The sequence below is a fragment of the Miscanthus floridulus genome, chromosome 6 (assembly GCF_019320115.1).
Source record: "Miscanthus floridulus cultivar M001 chromosome 6, ASM1932011v1, whole genome shotgun sequence".
NCBI classification, from domain to species: domain Eukaryota; kingdom Viridiplantae; phylum Streptophyta; class Magnoliopsida; order Poales; family Poaceae; genus Miscanthus; species Miscanthus floridulus.
In genome coordinates this window covers 52509382-52529141 of record NC_089585.1, presented here as the reverse complement: position 1 = coordinate 52529141, position 19760 = coordinate 52509382, and the positions used below count along the sequence as shown (strand labels likewise).

Here is a 19760-nt window from a genome sequence, read left to right as displayed (position 1 = left end):
GGCTAGGCCACCCTTAGGGGCGCAACCCATATGGCCTACCGTGGGTATCTGGGGTCGTACACCCCACACGCTTTCAGCCTTACTTATCAATTCTGTATCGGTTTCGGGCGGTATATCTGGTTCCACCACCTATAAACTGATAAAAGAGAGCCATCATACCGTACCGGCCTCAATCCCAGCCAGCTCTGGTGGATCTGGTCCTTCGATCTCGCCCAGTTCATCCCGGTACCGACCAGTCAGCCACCCAAAACAACACCCTACCAAAGACAGGAAATCATCAAGGAGCTTCGATTCTTAAACACAACAAATCGAGACAACAAATATAAATCGAGACAACAAATACAAGATCCGAGAAGAAAAAATAAATCCCAAATATAAAAAATAGAATAATGCAAGGCACCATGGTGTCGACACCGGTGAGCTCTCGCGTGGATTGGTAGGGGCGAGCGGTGAGTCCGCTCATTGGCGTGGACTAGCCTCACACCATGCCGCCTGGGCGCCTGACAGAGGGCCGCCTTTGCCTTGGCTCCCATAGATATTCTTCATGATGAGATGATGAGGGGTAGTTCTGGTGTGGACTAGTAAGACACTTAACAGCTATGTTTCGATAAACAAATGGAGACAAGAACTTAGAGGTGATATTGAAAGCTCTAGTTTGGTTTTGGTGAATTGATGAAACCCTAAGTGCTAACCTAGTTTATCAAGTGATCATGACATAGGTAGCACATTCCAAGTGGTGAAGCAAATGAAGATCATGACATGATGATGGTAATGCCATGGTGATGATCAAGTGCTTGGACTTGAAAAGAAGAAAGAGAAAAATAAAAGACTCAAGACAAATGTATAAATGGTAGGAGCTATTTTGTTTTGATGATCAAGACACTTAGAGAGTGTGATCACATTTAGGTTTGATAGCCATACTATTAAGAGGGCTGAAACTCATATCAAAATGCGGTTATCAAAGTGCCACTAGATGCTCTAACTCATTGCATATGCATTTAGGATCTAGTGGAGTGCTAACACCCTTGAAAATATTTGTAAAAATATGCTAACACATGCACACAAGGTGATACACTTGGTGGTTGGCACATTTGAGCAAAGGATAGGAACTTCACCGGCGCCCTAGACAGAAAAGATGGAGGTCACTGTAAGTGACCGGATGCTGGTCTCTGAAGGACCGGCGCGTCCGGTCAGTAGCAGCTGAAAAAGCGCAGCGTCGGTCATCGACCGGACGCTGGCGCTAAAACGATCGGACACTGGCTGGCTACGTCCGGTCACACTGACATGGTCACGCATAGAGGAGTCGCCGAGTGACCAGACGCTGGGTGTGTCCGGTCGAGCATGACCAGACGCGTCCGATCGTGAAAAGTCATCTCTGGATGCTTACTGGAAACGACCGGACGCTGGGGTTCAGCATCCGGTCACTTTGAGCTGCAGCGTCCGGTCATCACTTGACCGTTGAGATCAGGCGATCAACATTTGAAAAGAGGAGACACGTGGCACGTATCGCATGACCGGAGCGTCCGGTCACCCCGTGTTGTGCCCAGTGAAGGGGTACAACAGCTCTATTTCGTGGGGGCTTCTATTTATGCCCCTTGGTTGGCTCAAGCTCACGCTCTTGACCATTTGCATGGACATAGCAACCTTATGAGCTTAGCAAAAGACCTCCCACTCATCTCCATCGTAGATTCAACATCTTTGAGAGATTGGGAGAGAATCCAAGTGCATTGCTTGAGTGTTTGCATCTAGAGGCACTTGGTGTTCGTGTTTCACTACGGGATTCGCTGATTACTCTTGGTGGTTGCCGCCACCTAGACGGCTTGGAGCAGCGAGGATCGTCAAGCGAAGAGTGGTGATTGTCTCAGGCTCCGATCATGATAATTGTGAGGGGTTCTTGACCTTTCCCCGACAGAGAGCCAAAAGGTACTCTAGTGGATTGCTCGTGGCTTGTGTGATCCTCATCTTGTGTTGGTTGTGCGGCACCCTATCGAGGGTTTGGCATGTGATGCCAATTAGTGCGTGAACCTCCAAGTGAGTGAATCGCCACAACAAGGAGTAGCTTGCCGGCAAGCAAGTGAACATTGGTAAAAAATCATTGTGTTCATCATTTGATTTTGAGGTGATTGGTCTTCATTGGTATTCATTCGTGTGATTGTTTGGCTCCTTCGACACGGCGGTATAAACATCTTGCTCACTCTCTTTACATTACTGTAAATTAGTTGTCAAGCTCTTTAGTGTAGCTATTTGTGAGAGGTTGTTAGTTTGGTTAGTGTGGCTCTTTAGTTAGCTTTTGAGAGCACACTAACTTAGTGTAGTGTCATAGCTTGTGTGGATAGAAACTATATAAACTAGAATTGTGGTAGGTGGCTTGCTTTTTAGTAGGCTAGCGCAACACTTGCTTCGCCTCATAATTGTCTAACCGGTTTGTTAAGTGTTGTTGTAGAAATTTTTAATAGGCTATTCACCCCCCTCTAGCCATTAGGACCTTTCAGATATTTTATAATAATAGCCCTATTCGCTTGTCTTATAATCCATACTTTTCAGCTTGCTTTTTCAGCCGGAACAGTGTTTTCCTCTCACAACAAATCTGCCGAAACAGTGTTTCGGCTTGTTTTTTCAGCGAAGCGAACGGGGCCAATATAGGAACGTGAATTTTTCCGAATCGAGAACATAGACGTTCTCGAAATGAGGAACGTGGCCATGTTCCACGTATTCGGATGCTATTGTAAGGCAGGACCATCTATGCCCTTACTTCCATAGGCCATGGCCCATGGCCCATGGATTTGCTGTTGAGTAGTTCAATATGACCTAGCAGTCTGCAGGCCTCCGATGATACATTGTTCGCATCAACGGTCGTGTAGCTCGTGTACTCAAAGTTCGATGTTCCCGTTTAATCGTCAGACTGTTTTTTTTTCCGAGGATAAACGACAAGTGCCCGATTATTTGTCGTTTAACATTTAGGATCTAGTGCTAATTAATTTTACCCCATTTAACTACTATTATTACCGTGATTCTTTTTCTGGCCAAAGGATTAGATTGACCGGCTAAAGGTTAGGGGCCTGATTCTTTTGTATGGCAACACAAACGTTTATTTGGTGTTTTGTATACCTTTACCATGTACATATTTTGACACGTATGATTGTTGCCGGTTTGCACGGCCCCCCTATGTTCAAATCCTGGCTCTGCCCTTGAGCAAGTCCCATTTGAAAAGGTTTGGAAGCTGCACTTGGTGAGGTGCTTCTGCACTCAATGGAATCCTACGGTGGTCACCAAAGTTGGTGCACCGGAATATCCCATAGTGCCTCTATAACTGGTCTGAACTTAAGTGCCTGAGTCTAAGTACTCACTGAATCTCTCCGGTGGCTCGCCGGAGCTGCCACACGGAGAGTGAGTCTAGTGAGGGTCGCAGAGGCGTTGTGGAGTCACTAGAACTGCCCGGTGATCCCACCAGAGAAATGACCGGAGTTTCGACTAAGACTGTTGTTGGCTGTAGAAATTCAAGGCACACACGTAACCTTCTGGTGCTCAGCGGAGGTGTGGCAATAGAGCTTAGCTACAGTCAACTGATAGCGTGTTGTTTTGATTTGTAAAACTCACCGGAGCTATCTGGTGTGTGCACCAGAGTGCGCACTAGAACTCTAGAGACGATTTTTCTTTCGCAGTGGAGCGTCAATGTTCACATGAATTCTCTAGCGGTACATTAGAGAAGTCAGTGGACTTTGTGACAGTGCAACAATTAGTTTTTTGGAACGTTGGAATTCGCCTGTTGGAGAACTCCGGTGCTAACTGGAGGTCTCCGGCGCACATGATTTGTATGCAAAAAGTTGATGACGACTAGTTTTGTGTGTAGGGTTATAAATAGGTGGTGTGCTTAGACATTTTGCCTTTTTTGGACTCGTTGGCTGATATCCACACACACATTACACTACACTAGAAAAGACCTTCACTACTGAACTATCACTGCCAGTTGTTTTGGAATTGATAGTGATAGAGTACCAATGCCGATTCGTGGCTCTAACCAGCAGTGATAGCTAGGATTGAGCATTTGGTTTTAACCGAAAGTTCGGTTCAGTTTCTTTGGTTTCCACAAACTTTGGTTTCTAGAATCTCATAGCTGATCAGTTTGTCACAACACGAGAAATCGACAAGTTCGGTATCGTTTGGTTTTCAATTGAACCGAACCAACATCGTTGATGCCTGCTACCGTCGCCCCGCCGGCTGAAGCGCGCCATGAACTGGCAGTAATAGGTCCACTTACAAGTCATGGCTTGAACTGCCGATGATATACTTTTTGAACAAAAAAATTCATAACTTTTTCATATGATATCGGATCAAGATAAACTTTATACCAAAATTGTAGAATTTAAAGCTATCCAAACCTTTGTAGTTGACAACTTTATAATTTGAGTTTACAAGAGCAAATATTGAATATAGGTTCTCGGATCAGATTTGAGATAATTAACAATGTTATGGAGGCAAAGTCAACATCAAAGTTATAGTATTCAACGAGATCTACAGCTTTGCAGTTAACAACTTTTTCATTTGATATCGTTTGGAGAGTCAAATATACAATATAAGATTTGAAATTGCGTAGTTAAAAGAATAGGGTCATCTATATAGTCACATGTGTCGTGTAGCTCAGTTGGTAGTCGGTACGTGCGCCTGAGGGAACGTGAATGTTGGGGTCTTGAGTTTGTTGGAAAACAAATATTTTCTGATTTTGCGTAGTGTTAGAGCTCAAGATTAGCCTCGACTCACATTTGCCTAGTTTAGATTGCGATTTGGACTCAAGCAGTTGTGGTCCTTTATAAATACAGGGTAGGGAGATCTTGTCCTAATGAGTCGAACTCTTACAATTTTCTTGTCAAAGTACAACTTCTAACTCGGACTAAGAAGCCAAAACCGGTCTAAATGGTTTTGGAAGATCTCCCCGATGCCGTAATTATCTTATCGAAAGTCTAAATTGGATGTTCTGCATATTCATTTGCATTGTCTCAATGAAAGTAATGCCATGACAGATCTTTCAAAAAAAAAAGTAATGCCATGGTATAGTCTATTTTGCAATTTGACGAAGTTACCGCCGATTTTCCTAGATGATGCGCTGTTGGACAATTTTGTTTATCAAACACAAGCATTCAAGTCTTCACAGTTTACTGTGAAAACCAGTGGTCCGGTTTCTAAAACTGGGTGGTCCGGTTTATATAGTAGAGCCACGATTTTTTTTTCAGTCTCCCATTTTCTTGTTTGTTCTCTGAGTCATTTTGTACCACTGTATCATGGGATGCAGACCGAAGACCGAACGGTGCCAGTATTTCCGATTGATTATTTCATAAAAAATAGTTGAACTAGAAATAACACTGATTAGTTTACAGTGAGGTAACACTTCAAAGCTGGAAAAAGATAACCATTCACGTCATCCACCCGGTGACTATATACACACGGAAACGAAATCAGGTGAAAGACCTATCTGCCTTGGGGGTCTTGAGTGATGGTTACATCATTCAGACTGCACGTCTCAACAACAATTGCTGATTCCACAGATTTAGATACTCTCAGGTTGAAGTAAGCCGGATGCTTTGGCTCAGGTAGAACTACACTCTCACTATTTAGCGCAGCAACTACATCCGACATGGTGGGCCGATCGTCTGCATTTTCTTGGACACACATTAGTGCGATGTTAATGTACCTCCTAGCCTCTGCTTCATGCATCTCTTTAGAAATTGATGCTTCTACAAGATCAAGCCATCTTCCTTCCTCCCACAGGTGCCATGTCTGCAGAACAGCAGAAAGCTCATTAAGTCTTCATGGTCTGTACGACAGTTGTGGCACAACAACTTGCATCCATTTTGTGGAGAAAACATATACTTACATATCCGAGAAGGTTAAGAAACTCTCCATATCGGTGAAAACCTGAATTCCTTTTTGCGCTAAGGATCTCAAGAAGTAGAACACCAAAGCTGAACACATCAGATTTGACCGAATAGATGCCTTCAGAGGCATACTCCGGAGACATATAACCACTGAAATCGTGAGTAATAAGGAAGATAAGAATGTTATCCTAACATATTAGAATTGCTTGATCACGCAATACTATGTAACAATGTTGACAAATACATTTGAGCTTACTATGTTCCAACCACCCTCTTTGTGCTTCCTTCAGTATCATTAGAGCTAAAAATTCTTGCCAACCCAAAATCTGAAATTTTGGGGTTCATATCCTGGTCCAAGAGAATGTTACTAGCTTTAAGGTCTCTATGTACCACGCGCAGACGAGAGTGCTTGTGCAGGTACAGAAGACCTTGTGCTACCCCTTCAATTATGGCACGTCGTTTATACCAATTAAGCAAACTGCTTTGGCTTTCATCTACAAACCACAAACAAATAAGGAATCTAGTTGATAGTGATAAATATGATTTGAAATATTGATCACTGCAATTTTTTTATGTACAAATAGAGTTAGTGTGCATACCAAAGATAAAGAAGTCCAGGCTTTTATTTGGCAAATATTCGTACACCAAAATTTTTTCCTCGCCTTGGATGCAGCATCCTAAGAGCCGAACCAAATTTGTGTGTTGCAGTTTAGCTATAAGTTCAACTTCATTCCTGAACTCCGTGAAACCCTGTCCTGAATGCGAAGCAAGCCTTTTAACTGCAATTTCCTGACCATCTGATAATTGCCCCTGAAAGTATGTAAAAAAAAGGCCTCTGTATGGCATGACAAGTGTGATTTGTTGACATACAAGCTACTAAATCATTATCTGAACCACTACAATAAAAAAACAAGGAGGCCACAGAAATACATTATATTTCTTACTCCATTCGTTCCAATTATAGTTTATTATATCTTTGTTCTATCTCAAACTTGTCTAACCTTAACCGAGTTTTTAGAAAAAATATAGTAGCATCTAAGTTGTTGCTGCGTTTTTCTAAAAGCTTGGCCAAAGTTAAATTCATAGGCAAGAATCTATGCTCCATCCAGGTTTAGTTTATTAAGTGCCTATAATTTATTTTATTTTATCTTCTGAAGCCAATTGTTATGGTGTCTTCAGATGATAGTTGTAACGTGTAAGGCACTTAATGAGTAAGCATCGGATGACACCTAAGCTGGAGCTGTTCAGTTTTCCTAAAAATGTGTTTGCTATGCCCAGCATGATGCTTATTTTATTTACCTTGTACACAGGGCCGAAACCTCCCTGTCCAAGTCTATTTTCTTCTGCAAAGTTTTCTGTGGCCTCCAGTAACTCAGAAAGGTCAAAAAGAGTGAATTCTGAACTCTTCTCTTCAATTCTCCAAACCAAGGCGTTTTCTTCAATCCTATTCGCACCAGCTCTGTTCTGCGAACTCAGCATTCCTGAATTGTAAGCATAATAAATACAGCATCAGTGTGGTAGAAAATTTTGATCTGTCGAAGGCAAGGAAAAGACCAGAACGGCATCCACAAAGCACAACAAACCTTTTTTGCGTCTCCTCATCCATAGAAAGGTAAAGGTTGAACAGAGTAGAATTGCTAGCAGTGGAATAGCTATACCAATAATCCACAGTTTACTTTTGGGTCCTATCCACAACAAACGAAAAGTCAGCAGGTATTGCCTCCCAACTATATATATCTTGCCGCGACATAAAACAAAGTGTAGTGTTACTTGTTAAGCTTGAACTATTAGATTTGTAAATATTCATCAGTTGATGCAAACTTAGTTATGTAAGTTAATAATATGGATTAAGAAAGTTCTTTAAATAGGCATAGTTAACTAACACTAACTACATTCGCCGGATCATTGTGGACCTTTGCTGATTTGACAGCAACCTAAGTGCAGAGGTAAAGGTAAGGATGCTTGTAGTACGGAAAGGGATGTTAATTCCATTAGGAAAAAATTTACTTGTTCGTTAATCTTGTTTGTGATAACACAATTAGTGACTAAAAAGTTGGTACAATATCAAATGGACAACAATCAACATAATATTGGATTTTATTGTTTATTCTCTCTTCCTAAATGTATGACCTTTTGGACCCTCACAGGTATCTGTTATGAAACTATTACAAGTGATTTCTAATATAAAACATTGAAGAAACATACAATATTACTCTTATTCTGTAATATTTTTTCACGATAAATCCAACAGTTTGAAATGACCGATTCTAGTTCTTATTTTTTTTTGTAGGTTGTTACAGCTATAACGAGGGACTATTTGTTATTATGTTACAATATATACTTTGTCCCAGATCGAAGTCAGTTTAGACTTGTCACAAATAATTAAGGGACTAGGAAAAATGATCATGGTACGATGATTCCCATGTCAGCTTTTACAAAAACGATAGTGCTCATTTTCTCCATAGTCTCTATCAACACACATCCTAGATGGTTGAACCACGTTTTGGGGTCTCAATATGAACAAAGCAAAGTCAAAAGTTATTATATTGAAAACTATAGATACCGTACCGGTCCATCAATCAACCATGCTCCTTAACAGGCTAGTATTTAGAGACATTAGTATTTTAAAATAAAATATATAAGTATAAGAAATCTATGGATAAATTTGGGGGTATAAAGCTAGTTAAAATTGTTTATTTTCCTTTTTTGTCTTATTTGTTCATTTTCTAACCAAATAGCCACATAGGTACATTCTAATAGAAACTATGTTAATTATCAATTACTCTAATGCACTTTTTCAAACGTCATCGGATGGATAAACGACTAAAATCAACATTGTAGATCTTGAAAAGTTATAGAACTATATAGTTGAAAACTTTTTCATTTAAAATCATCTATTCAAGGAAAATTAAGTTTGAATTTCACACATTGAAATTCAAAATGTTCAAACGACCTTGGATGGAGAAACAACCAAAACCAAAGTTGTAGTTCTCGACGATATCTACAACTTATTTGTTGAAAATTTTTTCATTTAAATTCGTTTAGGGTCTCAAATACTCATTTCAAAATTGGATGAAGATAATACAAGGAGAAAGAATATCTCGTACGAACACAAGTGACTTACGAGTAGAGTGGTTAGCAAAGGTACATGTGAGGCTGCAGGTTGCCACTCCATAACAAAAAAAAACTTTGAAGGGCGTGCAACATTTGATCAACATAATTGGCAACCGCCTCTTAGGTTGGAAAGATAACTTGTTATCAACCTCTGGACATGAAACCTTGGTTAAAATGGTCCGAACTTCGCAGCCCTTCTACCACCTCACAATATTCCCACCCTCGAAATGGCTAATAAAAAAATCAATGGCATAAGAAGGAATTTTCTCTTGCTAAGAGCTCCCCTGAGAAACTGGCCAACTACTTGTCTTCCAAAAGATATTGGGGGCCTAGGAATTCTACATCTAGAGCGCTTCCAAGGGCTTTAAGGCTGTGATGGTTTTGGTTTCAATGGAAGAAGCACAAGGACAGGGCGTGGACAAATTTGGATATACCATGCAATACTGCATATATTGATCTCTTCAATGCCTCTACAACAGTTACGGTCGATAATGGGAAAACCTCACTTTTTTGGATGTCAAGTTAGATCAACAATGCAGTTGTTGAAAACATCGCCCCAACTTTGTACGCCAAAGCAATCCAAAAGAATATTACAGTGGACAAAGCACTTACACGCAACAAATAGGTCTACCATATCACACATATTTACACCGGTCAGAAATAATATAATTTTCTAACATGTGGAAGGCTATAGTGTTATACAATAAACAACCTTACACCCAGATCAAGACAATTAGTACATTAGATGGAGGTGGACTACAAATGGAGAATATAGTACTAAAAGTGCTTACCAAGTCCAATTCAAAGGAAACTCCACCAAGATTAAGATTATGCCAATATGAAAAGCAAAGGCCAAAAAAAGTGTTGTTTCTTCGGTTGGACATTGTTACACCGAAAAATTCTAACAACTTGTGGAAAAGAAACTAGCCACACTGATTTGGAAACTTTGCATGGTTAGTCTAAAAACTACACTGCATCTTTGTAAAGACTACCCACCACTATTGAGTTGTGGTCCATAGTTAAAAATTAGTTCAAACTCTTCCAGCTACAAAATATATTACTCAGAAGTAGAGTGTGCTTTGATAAATCTCAAAGAAGCTCTTTCGATGGTATCCTTATCTATGTCTGGTGGAATATTTGAAAGCAATGCAACCGAAGAACCTTCCAAGAATAAGAATTACAACCGAGACAAGTGGCTGGTTCCATTAAAAGATGATATCCAACGGTTTAATTGCGCGACGCAGCCCAACATCACATCGGCTTGTTTTTTATTGTACTGTTTTAGTTCTACTTTTTTTTTTATCTTGTTGGATGTATCCATCTAACCTAGAAATTCTCTAAATCTCTTCTTGTCTCAGTTTTCAACTTTTTTTTTGGTGTGGAGTTGTCCCTAATTGGAGACAGTGGTGTGAGTGGTGAAGTCGTAACGTGTGTTCTTTTCTCTCTCTCATCTAATAAAAATGGCCGCAAATGTCTTAGGGCCTCATTCTAGAGCTAGGAACCATTCTAGCTCATTAACATTATACAAATTAGTGAACCATTCTAACTGGAAATCGTTACAGGGACTCGTTACTGGAGAGCCGAACGAGGCCTAATGTTGTTTTAAAAAAGACACGGAAGCAGCTGTGTGATGTTGCTCTTATGTACTAGTACATACCTCTCTGTTCTTGTGCTGGGACGGATGGGATTATCGCCGCCGGTGGCGCGGCAGGTGGAGGTAGTGGTGGCTGCGGATACACCGTGACGTTCGTTCCCGGAGTGGTGTTACCGATCGCCGGCACTGACGGGGCCAAAGAGATAATACGTAGCGTGGGGTCCCCTTGGTAAAAAGGGTAGATCTCGTACCTCATGTTACACCGCACCCGAAGGACTCGACCTCCTCGCCGCCCGTCCAGGTACTGGAGCGTCAGCTCCGGGAAGTCTTGCAAACAGGCTGCGCACTCGTCGGCGGTGAGGTCAGGCGTGCACTGCACAGCGCAGTACATCGTCGGCATGGAGCTAATGTCCATGCGCGCGGTCATGAACCTCCTGGAGCTGTTGACCGCGGACTCGGCCGTGTCGTTCAGCAGAGTGAACAAGAAGAGCCTGATGAAGTCGGCGCTCTCCGTGAAGTTCTGGCTGTTCATCAGGAGGAGGGCCATGTTGCCGCCGTTGGTGGTGGTCGACAGGAAGTTTCCATTGGAGAAGCTGAGGAGGCAGGAATCGTAGAAGACGGTGGCTTCCTTGCTGAACGCGCAGAGCTGCTGCGCGTCCTGGAAGCCTGTTGTGACGCAGTCCTGGCAGTCGGAGGCGTTGATGTCCCCGCGGCAGAGGGCAAGGGCGTACACCATGTCCGGCACTGCACCGGCGGTATCCGTGGCGAAAAGGGTCGTGTTCGAAGAGGCTTTCTTGGGGAGGCTTGCAGAGAGCTGACCAAGATTGGCTTGGTAGGTGCTGGCCGCCGTGTATTTGCCCGTGTTGCCGCAGACTTGCCATTGGGCATCGGCGAACGGAAAGAGGAGAAGGGCCAGCAGCACGATGGCCATGGTGGATAACATGGAAGCTTAACCCGACTAACAGGTAGTGGAGACATCGTTGTTGTTATATTATATCAAACAATTAATTAGTGTAGCACAGTCCTGTCAACATCAGTTTAGATTTCAATAATCAAATTTCTTGCACAAATTTAACTAGTTAGGTGTCAAGCACGACAAAGTCATGTTTGGACGACAAGCTACTATAGTGGCCAACAGTTCAGTTTCTGCAGCACCATCGAAGACGAGTCAAGGAGATAAGGAGTGCGTGGAATCCACAATACAAAAAGGCTTCCGAGGGGAAGAAAAGAAGCAACGACGTGCACAATACGGAATCGAGAGGTTGGACATTACGACACAACTGTTTTTAATTTCCGTTTCACCAAAATCAATAGTGACTATATGTATTCCTCCGTTAAAGTCTAAGGTGCCGAAACTCTCATATTGGCTATAGGTCTAATTTGGACCAAATGTTGGCGCTAATTTGGACCAAATGTGGGTCACACAACAGAAAGAACTAGGACGCCTGCGTACGGCTTTAACGCAGCAAGAATGCCCTGGAACAGCAAGACCGACCAGCAAGTCGGTCAACCCAATCTGTCATCTATTATTCAGTCGATAAACTCATGAACACCTCCCGAGAATACCCGTCGGGGAGGGCATAACAAGGTTGCTCTAGGGTTGGCAATGCCACCTAGAACGCCATTGAATCTGGTCGAGAGATATGCCTATCACACCCGATTTTTTTGGACAAAATTGAATGTAGAATCCTACGTGTACACAGGAATCAGTCATACACTAGAGTAGTAGTTGACCATCTAACTTGTGCTTTCATTCATTTCTATTGCTTGTGAGTGGTAGTTGCTTGTAGAGGTAGCTCACTAGAGTAGTTGTAGTTGCTTTTTTTTTGTTTAGCTCTCTAGTGTAGTTTGCCTAGCTAGTAGCTCTTGTTTGGGGAGGTGCTTTAGAGTAGAAATCACTTTCTACTAGAATTGTATAGGGGCTTGCTTGGAAGAATTAGTGCTAGTTCAAGTAGTGGCTATTAGGACTTGTTATTTTATTAATCACCTTGGTCTAGTGTTTGTGAGTTTGTAGATAAAATTTTATAGGATATTCACCCCCTAGCCACCTTGGTCTAGTATATAGCAGATATAATTAAGTTTAAGAATACTTAAATTGTACTTAAATTGGCTCCATACTAATACTTGTAATAATTCTGTTATAATTAAGTTTAAGAATATGTGGCAACTTGCCTATATAGGAAACAAACCTATTCCAGCAGGATTAGGAAGAATTCTAGTGTTTAACTAGAGAAACCAGGCCTTAGATAGCAAAAATACAAAGGACATAGATAGCAGATATAACCTAATCAAGCTCATGTGCTCACATGAAACAAATTATTAAAGATTGAAGGCGCATCACTAAAAAAAATTGATCATATCATATCACTCAACAGTCCCTATCACAACTGCTTCCAATTATGAGCTAAAAGATGCCTTTTCTGAAGCACACCGCGCTACAATATTACAACGCCAGAATCAATAAAATCTAAACTTTCTAGAGTCTCCTAACTTATAGTTGTTTTCCCTAGAAAAGGTCGCGATATCATACCATTAGCATATTAGTTGTGAAATAATTGTAAAAATTCAACTTCAAAAACAACTGAAAGTAAAACAAAACACTTACACATGAGTAAACAAATTAAAGGGTTTTGTTAAAAAGTGAAACAAGTTCAGAAAATAATATAACCAAGTATGATAAATTGCTCACTTTCCCAATGACTGGTGGTGCAAAATGAGTTCCATTCCAATACTATCAATTCCTGCAATTGAGACCAATCATAGGACATGCTTAGGCAAGACAAGGGACAACGTTGCATGTTTGGAATCGAGGAAGAGAAAACAGAGAATGGGGGGAAAAACACAGGAAAAGGGTAGAGATGTAATAGGAAAACAGAGGATTAAAAAAACACGGGAAATATATAGAAAGTGGTGTTTAGAATGTAGGAATGATAACACGGCATTTAAAAAAATAAAAATGATAAAAGGTCGTTTAACACCATGATTTACTATCAACCAATAACGTATACATGTATTTTATTTGTCTCCTACCACTATCTCGTGAACCCAGTCCATGGATAAGTCACCAGTTCACTCTGAAACAGCACGTCCTCATCCACTTTCTATCTTCCTCTTCCTGCTCCCGTGTTCTTCTGTCCTCTCTCGGCGTTTTCTCCCTCCTCTCCCTCTCCTCTCGATCTCACAAATCCAAGCACAAATAGGTTGAGAAGAGCACAAAATAGATCGAGCAAGCAACAATCAAGAAGGATACGTGCCTGACCCGCCCACTGTTACCCTGCTAGTCCTCAGGACGCAGTGAAAGGTAGAGGCCTTTTGGTCTATGTCGCCATTAATGGCACTAGCAAGCTTGGGAGATTCAGCATGAACTCCCACACAGCAACGATCCCACTTCAAGAATGGAAACCATTTTTGAAGAAAAAAAAAAACATACCAGGCAAGAAAAGTAGTAATGGTGCACTCTCCACCTTGGGGCATCCGCACTCCACAGGGCAAAACCAACGTGGTGCACCACCATCGTCGATCTTCAGCATAGCTCTCGCTGCCGTGAAGTACTCGTTCATTGTTACACTACCAAAACCATCATCATAGAGAACATCTAAATCTCTCTTCTCCTTCAAGGTCTTCTCCAGCCCATCTGCTTTACCATCTGCCACTGGTGCCCCTGCTTTCGCTCCAAGGCTGAATCGTGCCTGCCATCCAAGTCAAAGACTCGGCGGTTTTACACCAAACGGGGCAAGAACAGTGTGCAGGGAAATGGACATGGTTGGAAGATAGCAAGAGAGTGTTGAGGAATGAACTCTTGTCTGTCGTAATATACCATATAGCAGATTTTTTTTTTTCATTTCGAAACATTGTAAACATAGCAGTTAACCTCTGGGCGTTCTGAGAGGTCGTGGGCTAGTGGCAAGGTAGGCAAATTTAGGAAGCAGCTAAGAAAAAAAAAGGTTGCCTTCCTGTTAAAATTTGCATTGCGAGCAGAGAGGAAAAAGGCCAAGAAAAACGAAATAATGCAGAATCAAAATAAAATGTGAAAATGAAGGGCTTGCAAAAAAGGCAAAATGCAACATATAAAGAGGGGCGTTTCCTATCAGAGAATGTTAAAATGAATTGTGCATGTAGCTACAAAGGGCTAACACACATTTCTGCTTCTCATCACTCATGATCAAGCTGTTTCAGATACAATAAAACACTCATGACTAAGCTAGTTCAAACCCTCCACTATTGTCCCTCGTAACGAAATAAAGAATTTATTTGCACGGGATAAATACGAACATTCAAAGAGAGAATAATGGCGTGTCACGTGAAACTCCTGTTACTAACGTGTGGTTATGGATGGAAGCGTCTGTATTGAAACTTCTGTAGCCTTGTGATCAAATTAGAATAAAACAACGGCATCACTAGTGGACCTTCTGGGAACTGTCTTCATCTCGCCCCAGACAATCATGTTTCTCTCGGTGCATGTGTGGTTTCGATCCTTATTAATGACTTGTCACTGCATGCTGACTGGCATTAGAAGAAAGAGAGCAAAATCAAAAATGGTTCCATAAGAAATAGTCTTCTGATCAATCACAGAAACTAAACATCTTTGGAAATACTTCTAGGAGCTGTGTCGCACTCCCTGAGAAAGTGAGTTAAGAGAAAGAGAAATAGTAGTAACATAAAACATGGGTTGAAAAAGCACTTTTTTGGTGCGGTATCCTATTTATAAAGCTAGTTTTTTTTTCATGGGATGTCTTAGAAGATTCATATCTAGTCGTGCCGACTTGCATGGGACCCACGTATACCAGCCTTTAATATCTAGTTTTAAGTTTATTACATGGGACCCATGTATATATCTAATCACCTAATTTCCATAAAATTACGAGCGTATTGAGTCATGTGTAATAATTTTTCACTAATTTTTTAAGACGTGAACGTGAAGTTTTTAATTTTAAGGTCTAACTTTTGACGTGGGGCTGACTTGTATACATAGTCACACTGATCTGCAAAAGTAGTGGGCAATGGTAGTGAATCATCTCTAACAAATTTTAGCAAATTTATAAAAAAAACATAAGGTCTAAACGCGATGCTTTAAATTTAGGATCCAACTTTTACATGGGTCTCACATATATATCTAGTTACATCACAAACTAGCGGGCAATTGTCCCAACTAATTTCTAATAAGTTTTAATTAAGTTTGCTAAAAATTTATGGTGTGAATGCGAGCTTTTAAATTATGGTGTGCAGCATTGATATAAAAATAACATGTTGTTACGACAGCTTTGTCATTATTGAATCATATTAGATGGATTTGATTTAAGAGCGGATTGGATTGTATTGGACATTAATCATTTTATATTCGAATAAGTTTGGACTTAGTTTTCTTTTCCTTGGATGTTAATTGGATTTAACCACATGGAGGATGTTAATTGGATTTACCTACATGGATTTGGATGCTAATCCATTGACACCTCTGCCTCTAAGTGTGGTGGAATAGGAGCAGAATGTGGTTGCGGATTACACCAGCTGCTCCTCCTAGCTGCCGTCACTGATGAACGGATATGATGCATGCACCACCACAAATATGCACGCTCCGTTCCCCAGTACTCCACTGGAGGTGGTGACTTTGCTCATTCTCTAGCATCCATCGCCCCTATACGGGGCTGGACAAGGTTGAGTCTTAGGTAAGGTTCAAGAACAACGTCGGAGCTGAGCATGGGCGCTTTGCCCCTATTGCTGTAGACCATGAGTGACCATGGGAATCTTAGCGATTAGGAGAGGGCAAAGGGAAGGCCAAACTCCAAAGGCATTGGAAGAGAACCTAGGGCCAATGGGCAAAAACATTTGATAATGGAACGTCGAATCGAGCATGCCACTAGAACAATGTAAAAAAGACTCCGTGAGGACAAAACAGAACGCCCGCAAATCTTCACGCAAAAGGATTAATGATAAACAATCAATAAGATCGTGGACTGGTTGATGACTACAAAGGCTCAACAGACTTGTCACGGATTCTAGGAAACTTCGAAACCAAAACTGATTGGACTAAAACCCAAACCACCCACTGCTTGACCTTGGGATCAACCACGCGAACGAGACGATTGACCGCCAATGAGTATAGGCTTTCCTGTCAAACGACATAGGAGAATGCCAAACAGTAACAATCTAAAGGGATGAACGTTAATACTGCACAAGGTCTACAAATACCAATATGAGGCTTATGATCTTTAAGTAAGATAGTTCATTGTGGAGCTCGACGTTCATATCTGGCTTCGAAAGGACTATTCGGCCACAGGCGTAACAAGCATCATCAACTGGAACCGTTGACCCGCCGAGTAGCCTTTCCTGCAAACGAGTCGACACAGCAAAACTGAATGTTTATTCATAAGAAAATGAGCAATAACTAGAACAAACTCAACTATAGGGCAAGCGACAGATCAGACTTTATTACAGAATATCTTGGGGACAGTTGCATCAACTCTGGACGCGCCCCCTAATGGGCCTAAACACGATACACGGTCCAACGGACCAAAAGATGGTGTCGCAGCATCCTGGCAGATTCTGGATGCTGGCTTGTTTTGATGATTCCCGTTGATTCCGAAGGTCTTTTGACGTGTAACCACTTGAATTAGCTTCCTTATCAAATTAGCTTTCCAACCATATGTGGATCGTCGAAAACGGAGTTAGGATGCGTCCTGGGTGACCAGTTTAAGACAAACTGATCCTGGAATCCGAGATGGGCTCCAACTTCAGTTGGACTGGACCTCCACCATGAAAAAGATGAATTGGACGCCCATGCTGGACCTCCTCCTCTCCTTGGCTTGTATGTGATGAAGAAGTGATGTCCTCATCATCCTTCCTTTCTTGAATTGAAGTTGTCCTCGACTGAAGTAGACCGTCTCCTCCATTGGATGACAGCAACGATGGCTTCGGAAGAAGACGTTCATCTTGGCGCCCAATCCTTTGCAAAGGTGACTGCCATGGTGGTTTCCCAGCTGAGAATTCATCCTCCTCCTGCAAAAGGTTAGTACCAACAAGAGGCATAGCACTAGAAGCAGGACCAGGTGGACATATAGACGATGTACAAGTTAAAGCATAACAAGGTTCATCATGATCAGCAAGAACAGATTTAAGAGCAAATAAAACTTCTTTCATGTTACTTGATGGTTCAATTGTTGGTTTGCTAAAGTCTTTATCATGGTCTTTCTTTTTCTTTTCAGCAAGTTCCTTTTCATATTGCATAATTTCAGCAGGAGTTAAAGGAAGTAAAGCGATGGTCTTTCCCTTTAATATAAAAGTATATCTATTTTGCCTACCATGATGTAGAACATTATTATTATCATATTGCCAAGGACGGCCTAACAAAAGTGAATAAGTTTGCATAGGCACGACATCAAAATCAGCATAATCATGGTATGAACCGATAGAAAAATGCACATGAGCAGATTGTGTTACCTTTGCCTTACTACTATTGTTGAACCACTGAACATGGTATGAATGTGTAAGAGCACGTGTAGATAAACCAAGGGACTTGACAAGCCCAGAACTTACCAAGTTATTGCTGTTCTCTCCATCAATTATAGCACGAACACGGAAATTATTGATAATGAGAAACATTTGAAACAAATTGTGGCGTTGTAGCTTGTCTACTGGCTCAACTTGTGTACTCAAAACATGTTGAACAAGGATTGATTGGTAGTTTACAGTGCATGTCACACTATCAATTACCTCATCAAGATCTTCAGCACTATCCACAAATTTATCTGCATAAAGATCAGTTGCAAGTACAAATTTATTCTCTTCATCACTAGCACTAGCATACCCACCATCATCAGTAGCAATATATGCGCGTTTGCTAGGGCATTCTTTAGCAATATGTCCCATGCCCTTGCAGCAGTGGCAAATAATTTTAGAAGAGCTGCTAGAGAAAGGTGTAGCAGATCCACTAGAAGAAGGTGTGATAGAAGAACTCTTCTTTACATGCGCTGGTGGTGTCTGCACATCAGAAAATCTAGAACACTTATTCATTTCATCATCTTGTATGTTACTACGTGCAAGACCAATCAAAAGCTCCTGATAATATTCCTCAACAGTCTTATTACCTTGATTTAAACGTTGCAGTTTTAATCGCAGATCACGCTGATAGTATGGAGGAACAAATCTCGATTTCATTCGTCATTTAAGTACAGTTCAGGTTTGAGGTATTTGAGCATTAGCATTAGCATTAACATTATTGCAAATATCATTTCACCAGAAAAGAGCAAAACTAGTAAACTCACTAGTAGCAAGTCTAACTCTATATTCTTCAGGAGCTTGATGGGAGCTAAATTTTTTATCTATAACCATCTCCCAATCTAAATATGCTTCAGGATCAGCAGAACCAAAAAAGGAGGTATCTTAAACTTGGTTTTAGAGAAATGATCATTATTATCTTGGTTATTACCTCTCATACCGCGTCGATTAAAGTTCAACCGATTACGGTTACGTGCATCCTCAGCATGTCGTTGAGCTTTGGCTTCAGCCTTCGCGTCGCCATCCTCCTCCTCAAAGAGATCATCATCATCATCTTCATAACGTGGTTCAGGATGTTGTTATTCAACATCTTCAATCCTCTTGGCCAAGTTGGTGATTTGTTGAAGGATCTCATAGAACTTGTCATCAAGAACAGCACGAAGCTCATTCTTAGAAACATAGTCATTGAAATCTGTAGGTGTGTTCCCGTTTCCTTTGTCGCTGCCTTCCGCTTTTCCTGACATAGTTAGTAGAAAGAAGAAGACAACACAAATAGTATTATCCCTACCAACTACTTAGGTTGTGGATAAGGAAAAACAAGGCACTTAACTCTCAAGCATCTTACCACGGTCTTACAAGTGTTCTTACCAAAGCAATATGCGGTGGAATCGGTCGTTGACTGTGATACCATTGTAGCTTGTGTGTAACGGTTGCAAGGCGAACCTGTATTTGATTAAAAGAAAGTGGAGCTTGGACAGGCATAATATAGTAGCAAGGAATAGCAAAATTCAAAACCGAATAGCAAAGTTGAATAAGTATCCCAAGTACTTGTCTTAGTTGCTAGCCTACTCACGTTCTAAGTACCAGATGTATGAGGTGATGTGAACAGCAGGAATAAGATTAGGAACAAGGCAGAAATCAGCACACGCAAACATAGCTCAAATGGTGCTCTCTATATGCTCCTCTAGATA

The 19760-nt window shown here is 41.2% G+C and overlaps 1 protein-coding gene across 1 annotated transcript; it reads right to left on the bottom strand.

Moving 5' to 3' along the window:
- Positions 1-5450: 5450 nt before the first annotated feature.
- Positions 5451-13319, bottom strand: LOC136456045 (cysteine-rich receptor-like protein kinase 10). The gene is made up of 8 exons (XM_066455806.1): positions 13268-13319; positions 10642-11602; positions 7454-7555; positions 7170-7351; positions 6470-6680; positions 6127-6364; positions 5870-6020; positions 5451-5772 (listed from the first exon to the last, which is right to left on the bottom strand). Exons 2-8 carry the CDS (start codon positions 11519-11521, stop codon positions 5464-5466), a joined length of 2073 nt encoding a protein of 690 aa, XP_066311903.1. The 5' UTR covers positions 11522-11602; positions 13268-13319; the 3' UTR covers positions 5451-5463.
- Between the last annotated feature and the right edge of the window lie 6441 nt (positions 13320-19760).

Coding starts and splice junctions, on each gene's coding strand:
- LOC136456045 (XM_066455806.1), bottom strand. CDS start 11,521: ATGTTATCCACCATGGCCATCGTGCTGCTGGCCCTTCTCCTCTTTCCG. Junction 6,021..6,126: donor AAGAGGGTGGTTGGAACATA/GTAAGCTCAAAT, acceptor TCACGATTTCAG/TGGTTATATGTCTCCGGAGT. Junction 5,773..5,869: donor TTCTTAACCTTCTCGGATAT/GTAAGTATATGT, acceptor GCTGTTCTGCAG/ACATGGCACCTGTGGGAGGA.